This window comes from Patagioenas fasciata, chromosome 1 (genome assembly GCF_037038585.1).
Source record: "Patagioenas fasciata isolate bPatFas1 chromosome 1, bPatFas1.hap1, whole genome shotgun sequence".
Taxonomy (NCBI): domain Eukaryota; kingdom Metazoa; phylum Chordata; class Aves; order Columbiformes; family Columbidae; genus Patagioenas; species Patagioenas fasciata.
Genome location: NC_092520.1, coordinates 108450059 through 108477691, shown reverse-complemented (window position 1 = coordinate 108477691; position 27633 = coordinate 108450059). Strand labels below are relative to the sequence as shown.

Genomic DNA, 27633 nt, shown 5'->3' with positions numbered 1-27633 from the left:
TCTGGGTCTCTTTTAGCACTGCTCCTCTGGTACAATATAAGTCTATGGAGGGCGGGGGAAAAGAGACGGTACCACTACCGGGACAAGCCCCATGACTAGTTGCTAGGGAAAGAAGGGGAGGTAGAGTTCCAACTAGAACCTACATTAGACTAATACAACTGAAACAAATTAGTCAACAGCAATCATTCTTAAATATTTGAAAGTTACCACACAAGAAAGTAAATGATTTCCAAGCAACTTCAGAATAATTTATTTAAACCACCACAACTTCTGTGTGCAGCCCACATAAATGCATCAGCTCAGAAAACGTACTTTGTACAGCTACACTTGACATGGCTTCTTTCACCATCAACACCTCTATAAAAAAAAGTGATTAGCCCGCTTACAAGTAAACCACCCTAACCACAGTGCCGACTTGCTGAAACATAGATAAGGGTGGAAAAAAGGAAGGTATTTTTTAATTAAAGTTACATGAATACTTGGACTCTGTTATGAATAAGTAATGATGGGACAAAGTCCCCCAGACTTCAAAACATGAAGTGACAAGTACTATCAGAAACCCATTCAGTCAGCTCATGTCCATAATTAACTGGGTGCAAAGGAAACAGAGATATTCAAAGTCTGGATGGGAACTCAGAAATTCAATGTGGAATTTGGCAGCACTCACAATCAGGCATGCCCAGATGTCTAATAAATCCAGGCAGAGAGCCAAAGTAATTTTTGGTCTAAGGAATATAAAATGGATTTTTAAGAGAATATTTAAACCACTAAAAACGTCAGTAAAAAGATGTTGGTTTTTGTTACGTGTGCACAATAATGTTTCCATAATCAGCATACTCACATTATTCATTCTCTTGCTAGTTTTACCATTTGTAAATGTGTTATATCTTGTCAAACACCACGGCTTCTGGCAAACCTACTACTGGATCTCTTTGGTCTTCATTCTTTGACAATTCCTTTAAGAAGCACCATAAATGAGAACATGCAGAGTGCTTAATTTGCGAGTGGTTGTTCTTTTTTTGGTAAGCAAGGCATCACCTGAGGTACACATGCAAATTTCAGAAAGCAGAGATAATGTGAAAAAGTATTTTTAGTAGACTGGAGAACTTCATAGGCTATTTCTTTTCTATACATTGTCTCATCTAGCGCAACTGACATTCTACAGTTTTCACAGAATCACAGAACCACAGAATCACAGAATGTTAGGGATTGGAAGGGACCTCAAAACGTCATCTAGTCCCATCCCCCTGCCAGAGCAGGAACACCTAGATGAGGCTACACAGCAATGTGTCCAGGCGGGTTTTGAATGTCTCCAGAGAAGGAGACTCCACAACCTCCCTCGGTGGCCTGTTCCAGTGCCCCGTCAACCTCACCACAAAGAAGTTTCCTCTCATATTTAAGTGGAACCTCTTGTGTTCCAGTTTGTGCCCACTGCCCCTTGTCCTATCATTGGTTGTCACCAAGAAGAGCCTGGCTCCATCATCATGACGCTCACACTTTACATATTTATAAACATTAATGAGATCATCCCTCAGTTTCCTCCAAGCTAAAGAGACCCAGCTCCCTCAGCCTTTCCTCATAAGGGAGATGCTCCACTCCCTTAATCACCTTTGTTGCCCTGTGTTGGACTCTCTCCAGCAGTTCCCTGTCCTTCTAGAACTGAGGGGCCCAGAGAAGAGAACCTCCCTCGACCTACTCACCACACCCCTTCTAATCCACACCAGGATGCCACTGGCCTTCTTGGGCATCCTGCTGTCCACCAGGACCCCCAGGTCCCTTTCCCCTACACTGCTCCCTATTAGGTTGTTCCCCAACTTATACTGGGACCTGGGGTTGTTCCTGCCCAGATGCAAGACTCTACACTTGCTCTTGTTATATTTCATTAAATTTTTCGCCTCCCAACTCTCCAGCCTGTCCAGGTCCTGCTGGATGGCAGCACAGCAGTCTGGTGTATCAGCCACTCCTCCCAGCTTGGTGTCATCAGCAAACTTGCTGACAGGGCACTCTATTCCCTCATCCAAGTAGTTGATGAATATATTGAATAATACTGGTCCCAGCACTGACCCTTGAGGCACTCCGCTAGATACAGGCCTCCAACTAGATTCTGCCCCATTGACCACGACTCTCTGGCTTCTTTCCTTCAGCCAGTTTGCAGTTCACCTCACTACCTGATCATCCAGACCACACTTCCTCAGTTTAGCAGCGGGGATGCTGTGGGAGACTGTGTCAAATGCTTTACTGAAATTAAGGTAGACCACATCCACTGCTTTGCCATCATCTATCCAGCTGGTTATATCCTCATAAAAGGCTATGAGGTTGGTTAAGCACAACTTCCCCTTGGTGAAGTCATGCTGACTGCCCCTAATGACCCTTTTATCCTTGATATACCTTGAGATAGCACCAAGGATAAGTTGTTCCATCACTTTTTCAGAGACAGAAGTAAGGCTGACCGGTCTATAGTTACCCAGGTCCTCCTTCTTGCCCTTTTTGAAGACTGGAGTGACATTTGTTTTCCTCCAGTCCTCAGGTACCTCTCCTGTTCCCCATGACTTAGCAAAGATGATGGAGAGTGGCCTAGCAATGACTTCAGCCAGCTCACTCAGCACCCGTGGGTGCATCTCATCAGGACCCATGGATTTATGGATGTCCAGATTGCTTAATTGCTCCCTAATCCAGTCCTCATCAACCAAGGCAAACTCCTCCATTGTCTTGACTTCTTCTGGGGCCTCAGGGGTACGGGGTTCCCCAGAACAGCCTCTGGCAGAGTAGACAGAGACAAAGGTGGCATTCAGTAACTCTGTCCTCTCTGTATCTTCTGTCACCAGGGCACCCACCTCATTCATCAGTGGGCCTACATTGCCTCTAGTGTTAGTTTTATCTGCCATGTATTTGAAGAAGCTCTTTTCTTTTAAAGCAAATAAGTCAATCATGCTACAAACTACAGTTTTTCTCTGAAATGTTAAAAACACTATTTCAGTGGCCAGCAGAAGAGGACCTAGAACAGAAGAACAAAATCAATGTTTTAATAAGGTACTAGCTGAAAAGCAGAGGTTTTGTCAAACCATAATTACATTTCTGAGCTACACCGCTCATCAATAAAACAAAACCAGAAAATGCTGAGGTTGGGACTTTAGCTGCCAAATACACTACTAAAATCTTGTGTCAGTTCCACTACGTATTACCTAAAATAAAACTGTCCTGAAGCTGATGGAAGTAACACTCGTAGGTTGAGCACCTGTGGTATACATGTCCAGCTCACAGCTGGAGACAAATGCATCTGAGTCATGCAGGGAGGAGTATGAGATTCTTTTTTTTTTTCTTTTGTCTTTGACTTAATGTCAACTACAAAGGATCCTTTGTTCACTCTGAACAACCATAAATTTCAAAGATATTTTGGCACAAAAGGAATGCAAGATTCCCAAATAATTGAGTCCTATTAAGTATCATATAGTTACACATGACTATCTTTTCATAGAGCAAATATAGATCCTTTCCATATTATAATTACACTGACTGGAAGAACAAGACCCTCATAATCATGATTATCTACCTAAGAAAAATGAAATTATTGACTCTGCTCCTTTCTTCTTCACAAGCTGAGTAGCACCTACCAGTGTCCTGCAACAAATTAATATTCTCTAAATTTGTGCATCTGAAAAAAGAGTAAAGTTTTTACTTGAACCTAGATATAACAATACTACTAAACTTATTATTTATCAGAAAGCTAACGTTTCAGGCCAAATAGCATGCCTTATTCATGCCAATACTTCTGTTGAAGGCAACGAGACTAATTGCATGAGCTACCCTGATTATTGCCTTCCAATAACCCGCTATTCCACCGAAAACATAAAATTCCAAAGTCAAGTGTAGTGATCAGCTTTAAAGGTACATTGTGTTTGCCAAGGTCACTGATCATTTTACATAGCAAGAACTTAAAATTGTCCAAATTCAACAAGTTATTCTCTCATGAAATCCAAAACTTTCTCCTTCTGCCAACACTGTACAGCTATTGGTGAAAGACCTGACTAAAGCATTCACAGCACAAAAACCGTATAAGTTGAGCAATTAACTTGAGACTGAGAATTTAGTCCTTTATCTCTCTCCAGCTGGCTCTAATTTGAGCCAAGTTCTGTTGATGTATAAGAAATAGAGGTTTAACATTAAATATGGAAGTATGTACTCACAAACTCCATCTGATCTATAGAATTACCTTAAGATACTAAAGTAATATTAATAAAGATACTAATAACATTAGTTTACTTGGTTTCTGACTGCTACAGCAGAAAGAAGATGATACTAGCTTGCAGTGTAAGCAGAAAATTTTGTGGTTCCAATTCATACCTGAGCAAACTTTGTTTATGCACAATTTCTTCCCTGAATCTTCTTTCAAAGCATTTCACTTTAGAGACTGTCTTTATCAATAAATTATAAGTGTGCTTACTCAGTCAAGACAAGTACTTGGAGACCCTTCTAAGCAAAGGACATGTTTTCTGTTCTTTAGTTTAATTCAACAAACACATTTCTGGTCAGCTGGTAGAAGACCAAGTCCTGCTTGTTTCCCCCATACACACAGTCATAGAGTGTACCTTCCATCCTAGGAAGAAAGGGGTATAGCCATAAGCTTAAAGCTTAAGAACAGGAATCTCAACTTGCGCAGCTCTTTTCTAATGAGGATGCATGCTGTTAGCCTACGCAACCAAAAGGAGGAAATGTATTTTGAGCAGAGGCACACAATACCAGCTTTAGCTTTTCAGCACAAGTGACAGAGCTAAATAGCCACATAGTTTGCTTTGGGACCAAATAACACTCAGATCTGCACGCCTGAGGTTGTAAACTTTATTTTGGCTCACACTGAAGCTCATTCTACCATGCACTCAGCACTACTATAACTGATTTCATGTAAGCCAAAACCAGCCCGGGCTTGTACAACCACACGTTAAATTTGCTGGATAGGCACGCCTTTAGAAAGATAGTGAATTAGTTTACAAACGTTGCTTCAGCATTTCTGCATAAATCAATGCAAGACAATCACACAGTTGCTTTTGCAACAGAGTTCAGAACTGTTATAAATTCTACCTGTGAATGACGAAACTCATGTATTTGCAAAGCAAAAACAAATGCAGCGAGGAAAGAAAGCTTCCAGTGCACTGATATTTCTTCACTTAGCCAGTGAAAAGGGAAAAGTAAATTTTTTTAAAAAAACTTAAACAAACAAAAACAAACAAACAAAAAACAAAACAAAACAAACAAACAAACAAAAACACAGACCAAAAAAACCCTCCAAGTAATTATTGTGCACAACAGGTGACTCTGAAGACATTTTACTTTCAGTGACACCGGTTACCTTGCAGAATGTACGAGAAACAAGCAGCAAAAACTTTTGATGTTAATATATTCTCAGCACCCATTCCCACAGAAAACGTGTGCGAGAGCAAAACCTGGCCCAGCCTAGAAATGCAGACCCAACGGGACACTTCCCTTGCTCTTCATCGTAGAAAACATTCAGACCCTACTGATGCATCAAACAAAACCATTCACTTTTAAACCGACTTAAATATGTTACTGCTTTTCCATCATCACTGATTAAACGCTTAAAATAAGGCTGGAAACCAGAAGGAAACCTTTCTACTAGCACTACTGCGGAATGTACCTGGTAAGAAGAGCAGTCCCCCTTCAAGACAAACTCTGAAACGTGCCCTCTGCAGCCTCTGATCGTGGCCTCACACCCCGCACCGGCCCGCCCGCGAGTCCCAACGGTCACCAACGGCCACCAACGGCCCCGGCAGCGCGCGGCCCCCACCCCGGCCCCATGGCACGCCTTGTGCCCGCAGGCGGGATCTCCCCTCAGGCCACTCAGACTGTGCTTCCCTCGACCAGGCGAAACCCGTAAGTGCCACTCAGGGGAGGGATCACCGAGGGGAACGTGACTAAGGGGGAGCCGCAGGACTTGGCTGCGTGGAGCGAAGCTCCACGACTTGCCCTCCTCCGCCCGCCACCGCCAGCTTCGCAGGCAGCTTCCCCCTGGACCCTTCTGCCCTCACCCGGCCGTCCCTCCAAGGACGGTGAGCGGGAAAGCCCACCCGCAGAGAGCCGCGCACCTCTGCCGCCTAGCCCCGGAGCGTCGCTCACCTCAGCCCGTCAGGGCGACTCCAACCTACGCAGCCCGCCGTGTTGCCGGTCCCCCATGCCCTGGAGAGCCCGCCGTCTCCGGCCGCCCACGCCCCGCGAGCCCCGCAGCCGCTCACCTGGCCCCGGGAGACCGCCCGTCCCGTCCCATCCTGCGCCGCCGCCCCGCCGCACTGCCCGCTCGGCACTGGGAGCAGAGACGAGGCGGCCGGTCCCCGCAGCTGGAGCAGCCGCTGGACACGCTCGGGGGGCGGAGGCAGGCGAGGGAGGTGCTGAGAGAAGCTGAGAGGGAACCCAGCGCTGCGGCGGCCGGCGGGGCCGCCTGGGAGGCGCCCCTGGTCCCCTTTGCAAGGCGGGCCCGGCGGCGGCTGCGGGCGCCTCCCCGGCCGGCGGCCCCACGGGTGCGGGCGTCGTCCCCGGCTGCTGTGGGGAGCGGGAGCCTGGCGGGGCAGCTCCTGAGGCGTTCGGCTGGCTGGGGGCAGGTCGAAGGGTTTAAAGGCAGTAAGCGTGCTGCCTCATTAATGCTTACTAATCCTCATTAATGTTTATAAATACATAAAGGATGAGTGTCATGAGGATGGAGCCAGGCTCTTCTTGGTGACAACCAATGATAAAACAAGGGGTAATGGGTTCAAACTGGAACATAAGAGGTTCCACTTAAATTTGAAATGAAACTTCTTCTCAGTGAGGGTAATAGAACACTGGAACAGGCTGCCTGGGGGGGTTGTGGAGTCTCCTTCCCTGGAGACATTCAAAACCCGTCTGGACACATTCCTGTGTAACCTCATCTAGGTGTTCCTGCTCTGGCAGGGGGATTGGACTAGATGATCTTTTGAGGTCCCTTCCAACCCCTACTATTCGGTGAGTCTGTGATTCTGTGAAGCAGTAGTTGGATACAGCGAACTCTGGGGGAGGAATTACCACTCCGATTAAACGGTTTTAAAGTCCTTGGTGGAAAACACATTCAGTGCTAAAACAACACTTTTTTTCTTGTATAGCTTACTTCACTTTTAGAACAGACTTAAAACTACATTAAGCCCTAATGTGAATGTAGTTTTTCGAAATTAGCAGCCTTCATTCGATTTTGTTTCAGATTCATTCCTTCAGTCAGTTCACATTATTGACAGTGTAAATGAACTTTGCTTAGCCATCAGAAGGACAGCAGTAAGCTGCAGCTGTGGCGCTCCTCTTCCCTCTTTTTAATCGCTTGGAATAAAGTGAATTCTGAAAATGCAGCATTTTCAATGACCTCTCATTTGTTTGTTTGTTAATTGCTTAGTGTACTGTAATGTTTAGGAACTGCTCTCTCGGTGTGGGCTGGAGCTTCGGTCACTAGGCACAGCTGAGTGGCTCCAGGGCACAGCTGGGCAAAGCAGTTCACACTGCACATCCTGGGGGAAAGGTTGGAACCTTAGGCAACAACTCTTCTCAGTGTTACTGAAGATGAGACAGGGATAAATTCCATAAATTCCACAGACAGCAGGTGTTCCTGGGGATGCAGAGTATGATGAGTCCATGTGATGAGCAGGATTTCATAGAAAAGTACTTGTAAAGAAGAGCTGGGGTTAGATGAAGAGCCTTGTTTCGTTTTGCTTAGATTGATGGTGTCTTTGGATGCTTTGGAGTCAGCATGCAGTGAAACATAAAGCCAGTGTTTTTGCAGTTCCTCACACAGGAAAAAACAGGAGGCATTTATCTTTCTCTGCCTTGCTTATCTTCAACTTCCTCAAATGTTTAAGTACCACAAATAGTGTTCTCTTCCTACCTTATACCACCTGAGAGAATTACGTCTCCTTCATGTTGATCAGGATGTCTGAGGTCAATAAGGAAGAAGAGAAAAATTGTCCTGAAGCTAATGCTAAGGGTGGGATATATGAGAATATTGTTTGTCTATGAAAAGACTTGCCCAGTGGTTCTATGTCAGTGCTCTTTTGACACATCCACAGTGTGCTTTATTAATGTGGCTTAGCGATGTCTCAGCAGAAAGGCTGAAACTTTGAATAAGGCTGGAAACTGAAGGCCAACTTACCACTGGGCGTGTTACACATTGACAGTGCAGGGTTATTAAGCTTACTGTGTTGCTTCTTGTGTGAATAGTTACCAGCATACAGATAAATGGAAGTCTGCCCCTGTCCATTTGGCACCTGTGACAAATGGCACATTATTTTCGATAAAAATCAGCCAGTGTCAGAATTTTCAAGCACTGAAATGTAGGCAATTACCTCAAAATTCCAATTCCCTTTCCACTCAGGCCAAGTTAACTTATTATGTGTAATTTACAAAAGGAAACCACTCAATTTATATCTGTAATTGTTTATTTAAACTTGTAATTGTTTATTTAAACTGTCTATTACATACAACTGGGTAGTATCCAGTATCATGCAGAGAAACTAAACAGAACTGATTGGTAATGACCTACAAGGCAGGGCTAAGTAAAGAGCTTAATTCCCAAAATGTATTTTTATAGCTGTGCTTAGCTGGAGATGTCCCTGAAATCTATGCATATTCGCTCAAATACCAGTACACCAGTACACCAGCTATATAGTTCCAGGACTACACTGGATCTGGCCAGTGTCACATGCAAGCCAAAGGCAAACTCATATGCACTTACCAACAAAACGTAGATTATAGCAGGTCTGAACAACAAGCATGGATAACTGAATGATAAAGAACTTTTCAGCCCCATTAGTTTTCTCATGTTTTTGAGAAAATGCAAAAAAAAAACCACCCAAAAACCAAAAAAGGTTGCCTTAATTCAGATTGCTCAATACCTCCTTTATTGTGTGGTTGTGCAATACTGAGCACTGGTTTAGTAGGAATGGCAGGTGACATATGCAGGTTTAAGAGAATGGAGAGAAGGGGCAAATCTTCTCTCCTAAGGCAAGATGATCATATTAACAACATCTCGAATAAAGCTAATAGTTCCTGGAGCTGGAAGACTCTCTAGAAATTTGCTGATCAAAAGGTGACTAACTTGAAAATGGATACCATAATCTGGTGTTGATATAAATTGTGCCGTGCACCCTCCTACTAGAGATGACTGGATTTCAAGGGTTTGACAATTCAAGCGTTTTATTTTCACCTATGTTCAACAAGGTTGAACATAGAAACCCCAACAGTGACTCCAACAAAGGCAGTACCTAAATTCACATTAATTTCCCCTTTACCAGAACTTCATGTTATACTTTCTAATTGGTTTGGAATTATTATTTTTTTCTTTAAACTCTTTCTCTCTTTATTTATGTGTGTGTGTATCTGTGTTTCCTAGGGAGATAAGACATTACTGTGACATATTGCAACATTCATTTCATGTTTATAATTTATGTATCCAAATGAGACTTGTTCTAATGATGTAATCCATGTCTCAGTAGGAAAAAACACAAGTGATTGATAAGTGAAAGGAAACGGAAGAAGTGGTGGAAGAGGTGAGATCTGTTTGCCTTTTCATTCATGCTCTGAAGGTAGGATGCTCGACAGGACAGACATCCTGTGCTTGCTTCTCCCTACTCCTTTCCTTATACTAGTGTGCAGGATAGGAGGTTGCTTTGCCCTGGGATCTGTATATGGTCAATCCCAGAGAGTTTAAGTAGATTATTCTTTTAAAAAGGAGTAAGCATAAAGTTAGGGGGATGATTGCTTCAATGAATCATGTTAAGGTAGCACCATTTATGTCTAAGCTACTCAATTTAAAAACAAAGCAAAAAGGCGTTGTGATAATCTCAATGGCTTTGGATTTTGTGGGGTTTTGTCCTCTTCTTTGCCACATTAGATGTTTCTGTGAGCACCAGAAACTGACTGGAGGTACAAAGAAACAGTTTAAATGGTTATACTTCTTTATTTAATATATTAATATAGTCTGTCTGTGTCCCCCCCTGCAATCATTCATGTTCTATAATCTCATATACTTGTTATAAGTCATGTAAATGACAGATTATTAGGTCAAAAGTAGCTCAGGTGTTTTTTTTTTAACTGATGGTAACATTGAAGATTAAATAAAATCATATATGAGTCTTTCAGTCTATTTTCTGCATTCAGCATTACAAAGATGTAAACAATGGGTGAGCAATTTTAGGATAAGGAAATTATATGGACTAGCTGTGATGCTGAAGGGAGTTAAACATATCAAGGGAGGAGGATCTTAAGTCTAATCTTAAAACTGCACATATTTAGCACAAAGTTGAGAGCTCCGTTTGTGAAAAAGAGTCTACCTCTGTTCAAAATTTGTGCCTGACCAACAAATCCATATCTTACAAGAGAGTCCTTGGAGCAGATATACCTATCTAACATTATAATAGGATAACTACTTGTTAATATTCTTTTGTCAGAAAGTAGCATATAGGTGTGGATACCATGAACACAGTGTTTGCTGAATGTCAACTGAACCAATATGTAAAAGAAATCTCTTAGATATGTAATCATTAAATAAGGAGGTTTAGTCTATCCAGCTGTGATTTTACACGTGTTGTCAAACACTAAGTACAACGCCCAGGGTAAGATTTTCTTTTGACTGTTGCAGTTTCTTCATAAAACAAAAGAAATATGTGCTAAGCCAAAGAAACATGTAATATCTTCTCTACTGAAGGTCCAAATGATATTATTATTATTAATTATAATAATAACTATCTCTCTGTGGTTAACTTCTAAGCCTGAAGTCACTAAAGAAACATGTATTTCACCAGTTCTTTTAAAAAAACATGTTTGAAGAGTTGTGTGCTGATGACAAGTGATATTTACGCTCAACAGGTTATTTGACCCTGCTGAATTCCATGTTGCAGGTCCTCTTGCTTACAGACACACAATGGTGCATTCCAGCTCAGTGTCCCTTTTGCATTTACATTCCAAAATGGGATGGGGGGCAATTTGTTAGGCCAGGCCAAAAGAAAAGAGAAATCTCTGGTTTGTTTAGCAAAATTTCATGATAATTATACAAAGAATGAGTGGTTATATGTAGCAGCAGGATGAACATTCTTCTCTCTTGGGTGGTCAGCCCTTCAATGGTTCACCCTCTGCATACGTTTTCATACAATACTTCATTTTGTGAAGTTAAGAGCCTTCATTATTACCTGTTGAATTAAAAGGAAATGGAGCACAAACTGAAATGCAAGAACTTTGATTTAAACATATGAAAAAACTTTTTTATGGTGAGGGTGATCAAACATTGGACCAGGGTGCCCAGAGAGGTTGTGGAGTCTCCTCCCTTGGAGATACTCAAAAGCTGTCTGGATACAGTCCTGAGCAACCCGCTGCAGCAGCCCCTGCTCTGAGCAGGAGGTTGGACCAGACGATCTCCAGAGGTGCCCTCCAGCCTCAGCCAGTCTCTGACACTGTGAGAAGAACTGCCAACACACTGCTTTCTCTCAATATAAAAATACATTTTTGGCCAAGAAAAGGACAATGATCCTCAAATTGTAAAAACTTGAAGGTGACGAGAGGCTCATGTACCCAAAACCCAGACCAAGGTCCTAATTAATATTATGAGAAAATACAAAGAGGAGTTGCCAAGGAAAGCAGTTCTGAAGAGAACACCTGGAAAGAATTATAAAACTTTTCAATTCTCAATTTATGGCACTCACTCTCTTTAAATTATACCAACACTTGTCTTTCCATTAAACAAACATTTTAATGGAGTTGTAACTTGTTCATAAAAAATGAGTCTGTGTGGATCTTGGCAGGCAAATTCCCATTCTGGGAACATTTCATATTTTTGCTTTTAAAAAAAAAATCTTAATTTACAAAAAAGCTGTGTTAACCTCCGAAAGTTTACACTAACTCTAGTGATTCCACATTAAATGCTCTTGTGTAGTAAGATCTTGATCATAGCGTGAACTGTTAAAACAAACTCAAGGAGGTTACTATGCCCCTGTTGATTCTCAGCTCTATATAACTTGTAAAGCAACAGAGGAGGATCTTTTTTTTACCAGGGCACACTTTTCCAATGTATGGTCTGCAATGTGTATCTTTCACACACTAGGGAAAGGATTTTAGCTTTCATGCCAAGTCCTTTCCTCCCTGACAACACTTTTTTCTTCTTTTCTTGAGAGGAAAACTTGAGTTCATAGTTGTCCTGTCTAACTCTGTTCTTGGCTCTGCTGTGCCTTTTAAACAAAGTATGTTCATCTCAACCATAAAATAAGAGGTAGATGGTGTCGCACAGAGTAAAATGTGAGATTCCAGCATGTTTTGAGGATCAGCAAGAAAGGCAACATGCTTTTGATGCATCAAAGGAGGGGAGATTTCTTTCCTCCAGTTTAACCTTGTAATTAATTCCCATATTTTGCAGTGTTGAACTCTGTCCACACTTTACAGCAAGTGACTGAAATCAGGGAGTGGCGAGAGACCTTAGCAAACTGTTGCAGTACTTCTGGAAGATCTTTCTGCTGAAGTTCCAACTTCTACAATTTTAATGCCACTGGCTATATTATTTTTTCAACCCCATCATTTTTTTCAGTCTTTTACTGGTTTGAAAAGAAATAAAATCATTCATAAAAGGTCAACTAATCCATGTTGCCTTTCATTTTACACCAACATAAAGCTGTTTCACAAAGTTTCTTTTTAATCATAGTAGCACATTTGGGAGGAAAACCAGAGTATGACAAATTTTCAGCTCAGAAGAGTCCTTCCTCCATGGCTCTGTCTATGATGCAGGAGTACAGGGTGTTTCAAAAAGATGGACCCAATTTGAAATCACTACATCTTTGAAACTGGGTTCATATTTTTGAAACACCCTGTATATACATACAGAAACCACAAACCCAGCTGTCAATACTGTTGGTCTTTAGGAGGGTTAAGGCAAAGGAGACTTCTAGATTTCCAAAGAGTTCAGCATATGTAGACTTCAGGGTGATTTCTGAGGTGAAGGCTGCAATTTCAAGTGCTGTTCAAGTGAGAGCTTCTGGAAGAGGCTATGTGCAGCTAGACAACCTACTACAGGTCAGCTACGTTTCAACAATCCTTATATCTGGTTGGAAGCAGATACTACACCATAACATAAGATGTGTCTAGTTATCTTCATCTGGGATTAACTGAAATCGCTAGTGGCATGTTTGATGGAAAAGGAAAATAAAATGGTAGACAGCAATTTCATTGTTCATCTGTAGACCAGAGATAGTATTTCAGACTTTTTCTGTACACACCAGTTGTGTACAGAATATCTTTTTAGTTAATCTTTTAAAATGTTAACAGTGATGCCAATATGTCATTCTTGGTGGTGCCAGAAAGCTCTTCGGCTAAGTGAACCACAGGAGTTTTAATAAACCTCAGCACTGCCATTAGTTGTAACTTGACTAACATTCTGAATGCTTTGTGCAGAAAATCCACTTCTTGTTTCTACCTAGGTCAAATAATTTGCAACATTAAATATTAAACAACCTATAATACTGGATGATTGAGATAAAAAAAGAAGCACATAAAGCCTCAAGTGCCAGGAAATTAATGTTTTCTTCTACCGTTATGTGCCTGTCTCCTCTAATAGTTTGCAATGTCTTCTTAAAATTTCCAGATCTTTTGCAGAACTTGATTTTTTTTTTTTTTTTCCATCTGGAATGACTGAACTGAATACAAAAATATTTTTATGCTATAAACTGTTACACTTTGTGTCATGGGGGGGGAAAGGACCTTTTTTAATTTAAAGAATTACAACTTTCTGGCTGTAGAGCTTTTCTGTATTGAATCCTTTGACAATTATTTTTGGTCTTGACTTTTCTTTTTCCAGACTTATTTGCTAATTGCCCTGTTTTTCAGATATTGTATGTATTTAGCTAAATGAAAGCCTCCATTGGGATAAACAAGCTGAAGCTCCATGGAGCTTAAAGGAGTAAAACCTTTTAAAGAAAACTGTCAGCCTGATTCTAGACCACTGTATCTTTTCTATTAATGTTTTTCTATTCCTGAAGCCTTATTTACTCCTATTGCTTCTCTACATTACTTAATATATTATTTTCTTAACCACGTTTTATATCTCCAGTTCACTGCTATGTTTTCTCTTCCTACCCACCCTATTTTGGTGCTCAGCTGAATGCCATGGAAAACACAGGATTGTACTGCCCTAAATTCAGCTTTGCATAAATAGAACTCACTTTAATGTTGAATTTAATCCACATGTTAATTATTGTATGGAAATCAAATGGGCATTTTACTGAGCATACCCATCTTTACTTTTGTATCTTTTACACTTGGAGGAATGCTTTCCATGTCTTTCACAGCATCTTTAAACTCTGAGCAAAATTCTCCTTGAAGCAAGCAGTCATATACCTGTACATATTACAAATAGGACAATATCGCTATGTTTAGAGAAAATATTTTCATAACTTTATGCAACATCAGCTTTTGCTCCAAGGCTCTCTAATTTTGTTTTGTTTCAAAGTTTTGCTTACATTTCTGTACTTCATGTCAAATCGTTGCTCAGTCTGCTACCTTTGAGACCAGGTAACTGAAACATGGAGAGGAATAGTGGCACAGGACTTCCACTGCAGAAGAGTAAAATTGAAACCACCATAACTCATATGTCAATATGATATGTTAGCTATATCCTGTAATTTTTTTTTTTTGCCAAGGTTCCCTTTTTGTAGTCCCTAAACTTGTTTGGGAGTTTAAAGGGAATGGTGTGTGTTTGTTTTGTTTTCATGGGATTTTTTTTTTCCTGTGAATTATCTTTTATCACCTTCAAACTTAGCCTGACTCTGAATCAAACTTAGGTGTCACATAATTTTCTGAAATGTATTTCTTCCAAGATTAAATTAAGATTTATCAAGGTCCTGAATCTTTATGTTATTCTGGGTAATGAAATCGCAAATAAGAGAACATATGTTTCAAGTATCATTTGTTCCTGTTCAAAAGGCCAGGAGAAAGTCTACACATAGTTTGTGGAATTAGAAGTCTGTTTTGAGGACTTAGGTATCGTTTAAGTGATTACTAGGTCTTGTGCAGATTTTCTGAACACAGGTGAAAGTCATTCTTTGTATGTTCGTTTGGATATAGAATTGGACATAGTCCCGTCTTCTGGAAAGGAGGGACACATTGCTTAGGATTTGATGACTACCTTAAGTACTTTTCATGTTCAGTGACATAAGAGTCTGACTTTTAACCTGAGATAACATGGCAAAACTGAAGAACTGTATGATTCTTCTTCATGAACAAACAAGAGATTTCCACAGAAAACCAACTTACACATGACTTTATTTTTAAGGATCCTTTCTGCATGATAAATTATTTTACCTAACTTATCTCATTCTTTGATTACTGCACTGATTATAGATTAATGTTTGCAAAGATGCAAAATACCCCTCAGTAAGTTGACAGAACTTTGTCCTGCCGCTTAGGAAAGGCCCAATAGTGGTCCCTTGTACCTCCAGCAAAGTATTGAGCAGAAACTTCTTTATGCCACTTCATCTTAAGCTCTTTGGCTTGCCGAAGAATCACTAAGGTCTTAAGAGGAGTTTTGTTTAGTCATCTTTATTGAGAAAGGTCCATTCAAATGGAAATTGGCCTGGAGAGGTAGTTGATTGTGCTAGGTTCCTGGGTCAGCAAAATGTCCATGGCTGCGGCCACAAAAACAACTAAATAAAGGGACAAAATATACCTGTGCTACATGTCTGAAAATAATATTGCAAAACAAACTTAATGACCAGCTGAGATCATCATGTCAGCTGACACCTGGAACATGCTTCAGTAAGATGCAATTTTGCTGATCTTGATATAAGGATAGTTGCTTGCATCAGACCAGAATGGATATAACAATGGTCTTCAGTTTTGCAAGAATACTGTGGAATAAAATGATAGTATAATGAAAAAATAAGCAAGAACATGGATGTTGGTATTCAGACAGTATAATATATTTTTTTTCTTGGTAGTTGTGTTTGGCCTTACATTCATAATTATTCCTAAATTCATTGCACACCAACATTCATATGTGATCTTTAGGGCCCATATATGACATATCATGAAATTTGGTCTTGGCAGTTTTCCACCAGTAATATAGGGGTTAACCTTATACCTTCTGGTAACTTCAGGAAAATCATATTTGCAAAGTCTTCCGTCAATACAGTCTTAGGTACCTTGCATCTTTTTTACCTGCTAAGCTTAGCCACATATTAGTTGTGGTTTCTTTGTTTACTGTTAAGTACATTTTTCATTTTCTTCAATGGTTTAATGCATTAAAATATTGCTCCACAGAGTTATTTCAATTCCAAAATAACCAGTTATATTAAATTAGTCATTGGCTCTTTAACATATTAACTTTGCTTTATGGTATCTTCAAAGAGTTGTCTTCAGGATTTGTCTTTCCTGATATTAAAACATTTGAAACTGAATAATATGATTTCAAATGTATGGCATTCGCAAGGTTGGTTCCAGAGACTGTATTTGACATAGTAGTGTATGAATTATTATTGTCACTAAGGGCAAGGCAATCCAGAAATCATAGTGAGTATCTGTCACATGTTTCTCTAATCAATATCTGTGCAGTTCTTGAGTTCCATATTTTGCAGCACTGTGAAGTGAGAATGTGGTCCAAACTGCACTAAAAACACTTAAGAAGTGGCAGTATATTGTAAAAGAAAACAGACACTGTTTCTTATAAAAGGTAACAGAAGCCATCATAGAGCATGTGGCGGGTTGGCCTTCTCCAGCTGCTAGGCACCCATCCAGATGTTCTCTCATCCCCCTCCTTAGCAGAACAAGGGAGAAAATGTGATGAAAAAGCTCATAGTCAAGATAAAGGCAGAGACATCAGTTACCAATTATCACCACAGGCAAAACAGACTCAACCCGATTTGGGAAAATTTAGTTTATTTCCAAGCAACATAGAGTTGGATGCAGAGAAACAAAGGAAAAAACTAAAACACCTTCCTCCCACCCTCTGTTTTTCCCAGGCTTAAATTCTTTTATTCATTCTCAGCTCCTCTCCCTCCTTCTTTTATGTGTACCAGTTCTCCAGTGTTCCATTAAAAATATAATTAGAGTTTAAAAGATGCAACTATTGAAAAATAAAGATGTTACCGGATTAAAGATAATGTAGATTCTTTAGACTCTAGGAACTAATCTAATCCTGGTAGCAGATGTTTCATCCTTATCTTCAAGCTATTGTGATGTGACCAGGGAGACAAAAAAAGACTTAAAGCATTCCCGCATGACTGGAACTTAATTTTCACAGTTGATAGCTGGAAATGAAAAATCTTGACAGTGCTTATCTTAAGATACAATGAACCTAGCAACAAAAAAGTAATTTTCTGGGAAAAATAGAACTTGCTGCCTGGATTATTCTTCTGAATTGTTTTGAGATGTTGTAGCTCTTGACTTGTTAATGTCTCTCCACATGTAACTTATAATTTATATAATATATAATGTATAGTAGATAATATGTAATTAATATGTGAAAATACGATGATATGTCTCTGTCAGCCTACAGTATACACTCTTAATGCCTGATTCTCCTCTCAGTTTGCTTTTGTAAAAGTATAAATGTAGCCTGAGTTACAACCCTGAAACATGTATCTCTCCTTGTGTGAGGTATATAGAGTATTTAATACCTGTATGAATTTATGCTTATCTTTTAGACAGGTGTATATGTGAATAATAAAGGATAATCATCAATGTGATTAAGATCTGATTTGGTTTTAATTTTTTAGCATCATAAAAATGGAAAATCATCAACTTTTTCTGAAATGTGAAAACAAAGTGAGTTTGATTACATGTGTATGCAATAATGCATATTCACCAAACTTGAACTGAGAAGTGCCCTTGAGTGGCTGTTCTCAGGAAGCAGTTTATCTGAAAACATTTACTTTTGTCTGAAAATTACTTTTTAATTTGCTTTTGAATTACTCTCACTTATTAGGTCACTGTTATTCACCAGAAGTAAAAGAGAATATTTGGTTGTTGAGTAACAGCATTCAGTTTTTTGGGACAAATCAGTTTCCCTGCAGCAATCTGAAGCACTGCTGGTGTAAGAAGGAAGCAAGTTCATCTGCGTGTTACCATTGCGTGGGCTAAGCACCCAGGTCTTTGTTGGCTTAGATCCATTGAACCAGTGCCTCTCCACTGACTTAATTGTCAGTGTAAACTGGATTATCATTCCAAATACTTATAGGTATTGATAGCTTCCTGTATGCTATTTACAGGCAACTTAGTGGCTAGAATGGGGAAATGAAAACTGAAGTTTGGATTAATGGCCTCAGAAAAGTATTTAACTCTTCATGGTTCATTTTGTTTGCAGGTAAAACAGGTATATAATGCCCAGACCTTCAGTGAACAAACCAGGGCCAGATTATTTCCAAATACTTGAAACAAATCTGCCATGACACTTGGCTAGATGTTATGCTCACCTCTCTTCATCCTCTTCCACTGAAAAACAAGCTGAAGGTTTGGAATATGCTGTCAGGCATGACTGCTTGAGTGAAAGCTTTTTCACGGCTGTTGGCTTCTCCCAGGGTCCATATGTTTTCCCAATAGAGTTTTTCCTGAAGTCTGTCTATGACACAGCTAATAGCACAGATGAAGTAAGCATTATCAGGAACTAGCCTCCTCAAACAATTTTAATGCAAAAGATGCTCACACTTCTTTATAACTTACATATCCAGGGTATTTCACTCTATCCTTGAAAAAAAGGTCTTTATCCTTGAAAAAAGTGTCTGAAAAAGGGTGTTACCTATGTGTCTGCTGGCAGACACATAGAAAACAAAATAGAGCTTCCTCTGCTCTGACTGTTAGTCAGGAGTTACGATTTTTGACTGACTTCTGTTTGGAGTAGAGGTGAAGCATTTCCTGGAGATGCATAAATATCTCTTTGACGCACATGGTTTTGAAAAATCTTCTTGGAGACTGAAGAACAAGAATGTAATTGCAAGCAAGTGGGTGGAGCTGGGACAGGAATAAATACGACCCAGTTTCTTTCTAGCGGCCTGCTAACAGTAGATGAATGTATCTTGACATCATTCAAAGGGCAGGAGAGAAAATCTCTTTTCAGTTTTGCAGGTTCAGATACAATATTGTAACAGAGGTATGAGAGAGTGAAAAGCTGGATGAGAAGCTGCTTGAGCTGCTGTGTGAATGCATTGAAGAGATGTGGGCAACTCAGTATCTATGGGTCTTGTTTTGACTTTGTAGCAACAAACTGTGAACTCCTTTCAGTTTGGGAGAAGAAAAGGAAGCAAAATGTGCCCCAGTCACAAATCACCAGAGCAAATAGCACCCTGTGAGTGGGTGCAAGATCATTTGTCTCTATTTATGGTATGTATTTCTGAGTGAACCAACTGTGTTTTCTCCAAAAAAAAAAGTACCTACTTATTGATGGTTAAAAATCTGCTGCCGTTCTATGCCAGAATTTGATGCAGATTGAATCAGAAGCTTGGCAGCCTGCACTGATCTGTCCCCCTCAATATTCCTCTCATTGTTTAATTATATGAGCAGCAATGAAATAGAGAACTGGGAGCTAATACTGTTACTTTCAGCTACTACTTTGACCAAGAATGACAGATAATGACATTTTACAGATGAATGAATGAAGATTAATAGAGCCATAGCTGTGAAGATTAAATAATCTAGAATCTCAACTGGATGGAGAAAACTCTCGTGAAATGCAGCGGAAAATGTAATAAACATTTTAAAGAATGAATGTAAAAAAAAAAAATCATGTTTTTACCTACAAAGACTGGAAATTCACCTGTATTTATCTTATTACTAAGTTTGATGTTTAGCTTCAGAAATATTAAAAATTATTGTTTTTCCATAGACACAATTGTTCTTGCCCACAGGAGCAGTCAGTAAATATAAAGGGTGAGGAAGTAGTCACAAAGTTTTCTATGGGGAAAAGAAGCAATGAAAGGCCATTACAATTAAGGACTGTATAGAAAGTCTTTGTGGGTAAATTCATTAAGAAAGGCAAGTGTGAAATTCCCCAGGCATATCTGCTCCCTATTCATGGGTTTTCAGGCTGGTCATATTTGATGCAGAGTTCAGGACCAAGAATTCTGCTGATACCCCTTGACTCGCTATTTGTGAAAGGATGCTGCCACAAACTATAGGATTTTCAGATATGAAATTGCGTTTTGAATTGTACTGATATTATTGTTCCATAATAAATATCTGTGAAATTGCCCAATATACCTGAGCTTCCTCAGCAATAAATAGAGATATTGAATTATAAAGAAATTTGGTCCCTGGACATGTGTGAAGCAGAAATCAGTGTTTGCTGCTGTAGTTTCATGTGACACCTAAGGCTAAGTTGGTGCACCACACCTTCTGCTTTTCTCCATTTCCCTGTCTCCGTGGTTACATCGCCCCTGTTCTTATCATGTTGTGCTTTGTATGAGCGTAGCTACTCGCATGTCCACCCAGTGAACTGTGGGTGATTGCAAGGATAGCTTTCATGCCTTGGCCGAGGGCATGAGGGACCACACAGGATGCTTTTGCATGATGAGAGGAGAATGGCTCTGGGGCAGGAGCAGCAGGGGTGCGGGTGAGACAGGGCCACTCCTTCCAGTGGCAGTCTCGGCCTGAAGTGCTCATGGGATTGCTGTGTCAGTTAATGCAATAATTTCCTGTTCTAAATTTAGTGAAAGTGGTAATGCCAGATATTGCTGTGTGATAACTGCTAGTAAATTCCTCCCTTTTGAAATAATGAGCACCAAATGTGCAGCCAGTTAGACATTTGTTGCCTGGGAGGAATACAGAGAAATTGTCTAAGCTGCCAAGGATCAGGTTAGGAAAGCTAAAGCCCTGACAGAATTGAATCTGCCCAGTGATGTCAAGGGCAACAAGAAAAGATTCTACAGGTATGTAGGTGATAAAATGAAGACCATGGAAAACATGAGATCTCTCCACAAGGAAATGTGAAACCTCGTTGCCTGGGATATGAAGAAGCCTGAGGTTCTCAATGACTTCCTTGCCTCAGTCTTCACCATTAAGTGCTCCAGCCACATTGCCTAAGTTGCAGAAGGCAAAGCCAGGAACATGGAGAATGAAGATCAGATTCAAGATCATCTAAGGAACCTGATGATGCATAAGTCCATGGGACCTGATGAGATGTATCTGTGGGTCCTGAAGGAACTGATGAATTAAGTTATATTTGAGAAGTTGTGGCAGTCTGGTGAAGTTTCCATTGACTGGAAAAGGGGAAACATCACCCCCATTTTTAAAAAGGGAAAAAAGGAAGACCTGGGGTACTACAGGCCAGTCAGTTTCACCTCTGTGCCTGGCAAGATCATGGAGTAGATAATCTTTGAAACTATGCTAAGGCACATGGAAAAGAAGGAGGTCATTGGTGACAGCCAGCATAGCTTCACTAGGGGCAAATCATGCTTGACAAATTTTATGGCCTTCTATAACAAGGTTACAGTGTTGGTGAATAAGGGAAGAGGAACTGATGTCATTTAACTGGACTTGTGCAAAGCATTTGATTCTGTCCCACATGACATCCTTGTCCCTAAACGAGAGAGACTTGGATTCGACAGATGGATCACTCAGTGGATAAGGACCTGGCTGGATGGTTGCACTCAAAGAGTTGTGATCAACAATATACAAGTGGAGACCAGTGAGGAACAGCGTTTCTCTGGGGTCAGTATTGGGACCAGCACTATTTAACATATTTGTCATCGACATGGACAGTGGAATAGAGTGTACCTTCAGCAGGATTTGCTGATGACACCAAGCTGTGTAGTGTAGTCAACATGCTGGAGGGAAGGAAAGGCATCCAGAGGCACTTTGATAGGCTTGAAAGGTGAGTCCAAGTGAACCTCACAAATTTCAACAAGACCAAGTTCAAAGCTTGGCACATGAGTCGGCGCAATCCCAGGCACAAATACCGGCTGGGCAGCCCTGAGGAGAAGGACTTGGGGTGTTAGTTGATGAGAAGTTCAACATGACCTGGCAATGTGTGCTTGCAGCCCAGAAAGCCAAACATATCCTGGGCTACCTCAAAAGAAGTGTAACCAGCAAGTTGATGAAGGTGATTCTGCCACTCTCCTCTGATCTTGTGAGACCCCACTTGGAGTACTGCATCCATCTCTGAGGCCTCCAACATAAAAAGGACATGGACCTGTTGGAGCAAGTCCAGAGGAGGTCCACAAAGATGACCAGAGGACTGGAACATCTCTCCTGTGAAGAAAGGCTGAAGGAGTTGGGGCTGTTCCGCTTGGAGAAGAGAAGGCTCCACATAGACCTTATAGCAGCCTTCCAGTACCTAAAAGGGACATACAAGAAAGCTGGAGAGGGACTTTTTGCAAAGGCATGTAGTGACAGGACAAGAGGAAATGGCTTTAAACTGAAAGAGGGTAGATTTGGATCAGATATAAGGAAGAAATTCTTCACCAGGAGGGTGGTGAGACACTGGAACAGGCTCCCCAGAGAAGCTATGGATGCTCCATCCCTGAAACTGTTCAAGGCCAGGTTATGTGGGGCCTTCATGCAGTTACTGTATGCATGAGTGTATGCAGGTGACTAAATTCCCAGTCTGATTCGTATGCCACATAAAAACGTCCCAAAAAAATAGTTTCTAAATTGCAAACCCTGTAGAACACTCCTGGTTGCAGAGAAACTTCGTGATCTGCATGAGAGGATAAGTCAGGCAGGACCTGATATCTGAATATGACAAGTTTACTAACTTCTGGACATCCAAAAACAACAGAACAAAAGTATATTTTTCTGTAAGACACTGTAGTCTAGTTTACAGGTAGTAGAAAAAAAAATGCTTACAGTATCACAGTTTTTACCACATCTTCTTCCACTTAGCATATTTTTTCTGTGAATGGGCAGGATTTGAGGATATTCTCATTCATCTGACTTCAGTAAAACTCAAGTGGAAGGAGAAAATGCATGTTGTTCCAGGCTTCCTGTCAGAAGACATCTGAGCCTTTATTTGACTGTTTAAGTCAGTGATTCCCAAAGTGAGGTTACAAATCAGTGACTATACCAGGGCATCATAAGAGGTTGTAAAATATAGATTGCTATGTTAAAAGGTAGAATAGATAGATTTTTAAATTAAAATATTTGTGATAAAAGTATGTGAATATTAAAAATAATCTGAGCCTGTCTTTCAATTTGTGGACACAGACATAAGAAAAATGCTCATAGAAGATAGTAGTTTCTTAGTGAGCTATTGAAAATGTTTAAATTAATTCACAGTAAAATAATCTCACTGTATATAGACTATACATTTCAGTGGTTTCACTTCTCTTCTTCAAGCATCAGAATCCCTGAGCAAAAACCAAGGTCTTTCTCATCGTTTACCAGATAGAGACTGTTTCCAGGAGCTCATTGTGTCAGGTGATGACCCTGGTAATTCTGGTCAGTACCCAAGGAACTCTGTCCCACTGTGTTTGGGTTGATTGCAATTCTGTGTGGATCTGCTTCTTGTTTCAGTAAGAGGTGATTGGTTGGGAAACTTCTATAAGGCCTATTTTTATATATTTGAGTCATCACATGCTCCTGGGAAGGTAAAGAGCAATGTTAGTAATGTATTTTCTCATGCACAGCCCTGCCCATGCAGTATGTACACAAGAAATCAAAAGCAGAAAGGATTAAAGACAAGGAGCCATTGGGATAAGAAAACCAGGTTAGAGCAAACCAGAGGCAAGGAGGCAACTTGAGATAAGAAGGTTTTGGAAGAAACTATACCTTTACTCCCATATTTGTAGCCCAAAAGTACTGAACATTGTGTGGGGAGAGAAGATACTGCGACCTACTGTTTTCTCCACAGACATTGACTGACTGTTTAAGTAGAGACACAGTACTGGGAAGCCAGTCTGTCTCCTATGAGAAGAGGTACACTACCCATATGAGGTAGTCAGCGTGCAGATTAATGCCAAATGCCAGAAGACAGCAAGGTACTACTTCTGCAGACAGACAGAAAGGTGTTTGTTGAGGCATACTCATGCTCCTGAAGTTCAAGACCACGGTCTGATATGGCAGACCTGCTGTTTTCCCCCCACATCTCTCCACAAGGTGTAACAAACTGTAAGAACCACAAGTTTACACTAGTAGTGGCATGTTATCTCCTTACAGTAAAAAGGTATTTTATTGAGTCAAATGTCTCTGTCCAACATTTTCAAATGTGTTTTCAGACAAATTAATCCACTGGAAACTTAATGCACTGCAGGAATTATATATCTCAGAGCTTTCCTTTATTTCATATCTAGAAAGATGAACAAAACTATTGCTGGTGGTGAGTTCAGGCCTGAACACAGTAGTCCAACAGGTACGCAGTAAGGGAAGCTTTACTGTAAGACTGGGACAGTTACCAAAAGTTTGATAAAACTCTTATCAAACTTCAGCATAAGGCTGTATAGATACCTGGAATGCCTACACAGGACATCTACAGTCAGTGTGAACTAGCTTGTTTTTTTCTTATTAAGAGGATCTTTATGCTTTGATGACCAGCTTGTCTCCTAAACTAGAGTTTTTAACAGGTGAATTTTGCAATCTTTCTTCTCAATAACTCATGACAATTTCCAGGGTTGTTGTTAAACTAACTTGGGATCTGCACAAAATACAAATTAGTTTGTTTCCAGTGTATTCCAATTATGACATCTTCTTGGCTCAGTGATAGCTAATGGTGCCAAGATAACTTCTAACATTTTTTGAATAATTGGGTGATTTCACAATAGTGTCTAAAGCCATCTGATTTTTCTTGGACAATAGCCCAAGATTTTTCAAATGACAGAATGATGATCTAACTGCAGATGAAATGTATGTTGCCTGCTTAGAAGTTGTATTCAAAACCTTGCTAAAATCCACCATCTTGGATTAGTTACGGAGTTTTCAGGAGACTGGTAAAATTGTATTACACAGAGGATAAGTTCCCCTCTTAGAATTCATTTCTCCAGCAACTATGGGTCCCTTATGATGACTCATGCCTATCAGTCAAGAAGAAGGACCATCAGTCCGATCCAGAGATGATGCAGAATTTATTTTCAGTGTAAGAGCCACAAGAATGTTATACAAGTCATGTTCTTTTGACATTTCTACCTGGTAAACCGTTCCCTCTACCTTCTAAAATAAAACATGAACGGTAATCGCCATGGTATTTTTTACGGCGGCAACTAACACTCTGCTGCACACTGAGTTGACTTTTCAGCTCTGCATGCCTGTTGTAGGCATCTAAACAAAGGTGAATCCCTGAATTGGCAAATGCCTCCTCTTGTCATTGACCTTCTCCCATGCGAAAAGGAGGTTATTTGACTTAGACATCTAAATCCAGATGTGAATGCCTAAATTTATTCTGTATAGGAAGAAGACTTTCAAAATTCTGGTCACAGTATTTTTTTTTTTTTCAGGATTTTCAGGATTTTAGGGCTGAAGGACGTTTCAGTCCCTTTAGCTCATCAGATATACTTAAAAGGAAAGAAACAGATCATATGAGTTAGCTAGCTGAACATCATGTAAAGCTGACAATAAATAAGGGTGAAACCACTAGGTATTTTTAAAGACCTCTAATTAATGTGGACAATGTAAAGAAAGTCTTAAGAAAAAAATAAGAAATGTTCTTTCCCCTGCTAATCAATATAAGGGTAAAGGGTAGTAAGATTGGACCTATTATTTCTGTAAGATGTGGTGCTCTGAAATAATTGTTTCAGTTACCTAACTACACATACATATTGTTTAATAAATTGTCTTAAAACTCAAAGCATATTTTCATAATCTTACTTATAATTTGGTTTGCTGTTTCTAAAAAATCACCTAATGATCAAAATATTAAAAGTTATTTTTAGGCACGTTAATTGTATTTATGTTTTTATGTAAATGCACCTTGACATGATTCAACATTAACAAAAATACGAACTAGCACAAAATAAACATGTCATAGAAGATCTCAAGTTGTTCTTTTCTGTGGCCACCAGCTGTTCTGGCAGCAGAACAGGCTCCTAAATCTGGGGGTGGTTCAGAACAGGGGATTCTTTTACAGAGCTTTATATGACTTCTTTGCTTCCTCCAATGTAGAAATAATCATTCTCATTTTTTTTTATTCACATTTTGGTCAACTGAGAAGACTGTGTAATTCCTTTTAGAAACATTACATGTAAATCTTTGTTGATCTCTGCCAAAGCTCTCAAGAACATCCAAGAAGGAAGAGGATTTCATGGCTTATTATGATTACACTGGTGAAGTATTAGGCAAAGTGATTGTCTGATTTGGAAATGTTAAAAATCCATTTCATTTAACCCAGGGCTCAACATGCCAGAATACTGGAATCCTGAGGGCAGCTTTCTACTAAATAAAATGGCAGTTACTAAAATGCTCTGCATTTTGAACAATCTCTTTCCAGCTGTTTAGTTCCTAACAAGTTACCAGCAGCATCCATTATGTACAGTAAAAAGTTTATAAAAAAACCTTTCCATTTCTAAACCTAAATAAATAGTTTTGCAATATGATTAGGTTAAAGAAGCAAAGCATCCCATTATTTTTGAATGAAAATATTATTGGAGCCTTTGTAGTGTTTTCTGGTTACATCAAAATATGTAAATAAAAGAAGTGAGCCAATATAAAAATATTGAAACAAGAATGTTGCAATATGAAGGAAAAACTATTACATGAGATTACAGACACCATAATTATCAAATAATATTTACAATTTGAATTTGCCAATTTCAGTTCTTGTTTCTCTAAAGCTATTAAAATTTCTATGTCACAGGCACAGCTGCAGAAATCCAGCCCTTCACTGATTCCAGGAGCATGAGATTTCAGCTGCTCGGTTAAACTGGGTATTTTATTGAAGAACATTTGAAGTTAAATATATAGTCAATGTTCAACTTTAATAATAATGACACATCCGTTTCTTTTGGAACAATATGCACAAGAGAAGTAGTATGAGTGGAGCCTTTGACATTTTTAGTGTTGGTGTGTCAATTTTTCCATTCTAAATCCTTACTTTGAGGTGTTTTCTAGTAAACTGTAACATTTGGCAGAGAAGCTTTTAGCACTGGGGAGTTGTTTGGGGTTTTTTTTTAAATAAGTAAATATAAAGCTAACATGAATTCTCTGTGTTACAGGACACAGAAAAAAGAAACTAAGTCTGTCACTCTTATTTCCCCCAAGCTGGTTGCCTTAAAAAGAGCCCTGCTTTTAATTGTTATAAGTCTGTCTGGCCTCTCATGTGGGCTAAGATATTTAAAAGTTGGGGAAAACATAGAAGGATAAATGAGAAGACAAAAAGAAAATTGCTTTTATAATAAGCAGTGACTTCATTTATTTGGAATGAATAAGTGAATTAATTTATCTAACAGGTATCCATGATTTGAAGTGAATCAATATTTGATAAGGGACCAGAGTCAGTGTATCATATCTGTTTTAGGACAATGTTTTGGAAAGCCTGGGGAGACACGGTGGCCTCGGGGATGCATTAGGGAGTGGCAGAGCAGAGCTCGCAGCCGGACCCAGCAGCTGCATTTCATTCCCTTTTCCTTGGACCGCACAGCTGCTGCCGTTGCAGAAGCAAGCCCAAGGGTGTGGTGTCCCAGACCTTGGAAATTTTGGCCACCCTGTGCACTGCCCCAACCAAACAAAGCCTTTTCAACACCT

The 27633-nt window shown here is 39.9% G+C and overlaps 1 protein-coding gene across 6 annotated transcripts in view; it reads right to left on the bottom strand.

The window, feature by feature from the left end:
* Positions 1-6463, bottom strand: part of ADGRG2 (adhesion G protein-coupled receptor G2) — a 54413-nt gene extending 47950 nt beyond the window's left edge. The window contains exon 1 of one of the 6 annotated variants that reach the window (XM_071812530.1): positions 6246-6463. In XM_071812530.1, coding sequence (XP_071668631.1) covers positions 6246-6277 — 32 coding nt within the window. In that variant the 5' untranslated portion in view covers positions 6278-6463. Of the gene's footprint in view, positions 1-5650; positions 5779-6129; positions 6209-6245 lie in introns of those variants that run through there. The other 5 variants (XM_071812528.1, XM_071812551.1, XM_065857970.2 and 2 more) reach the window with 5 other exon arrangements.
* Between the last annotated feature and the right edge of the window lie 21170 nt (positions 6464-27633).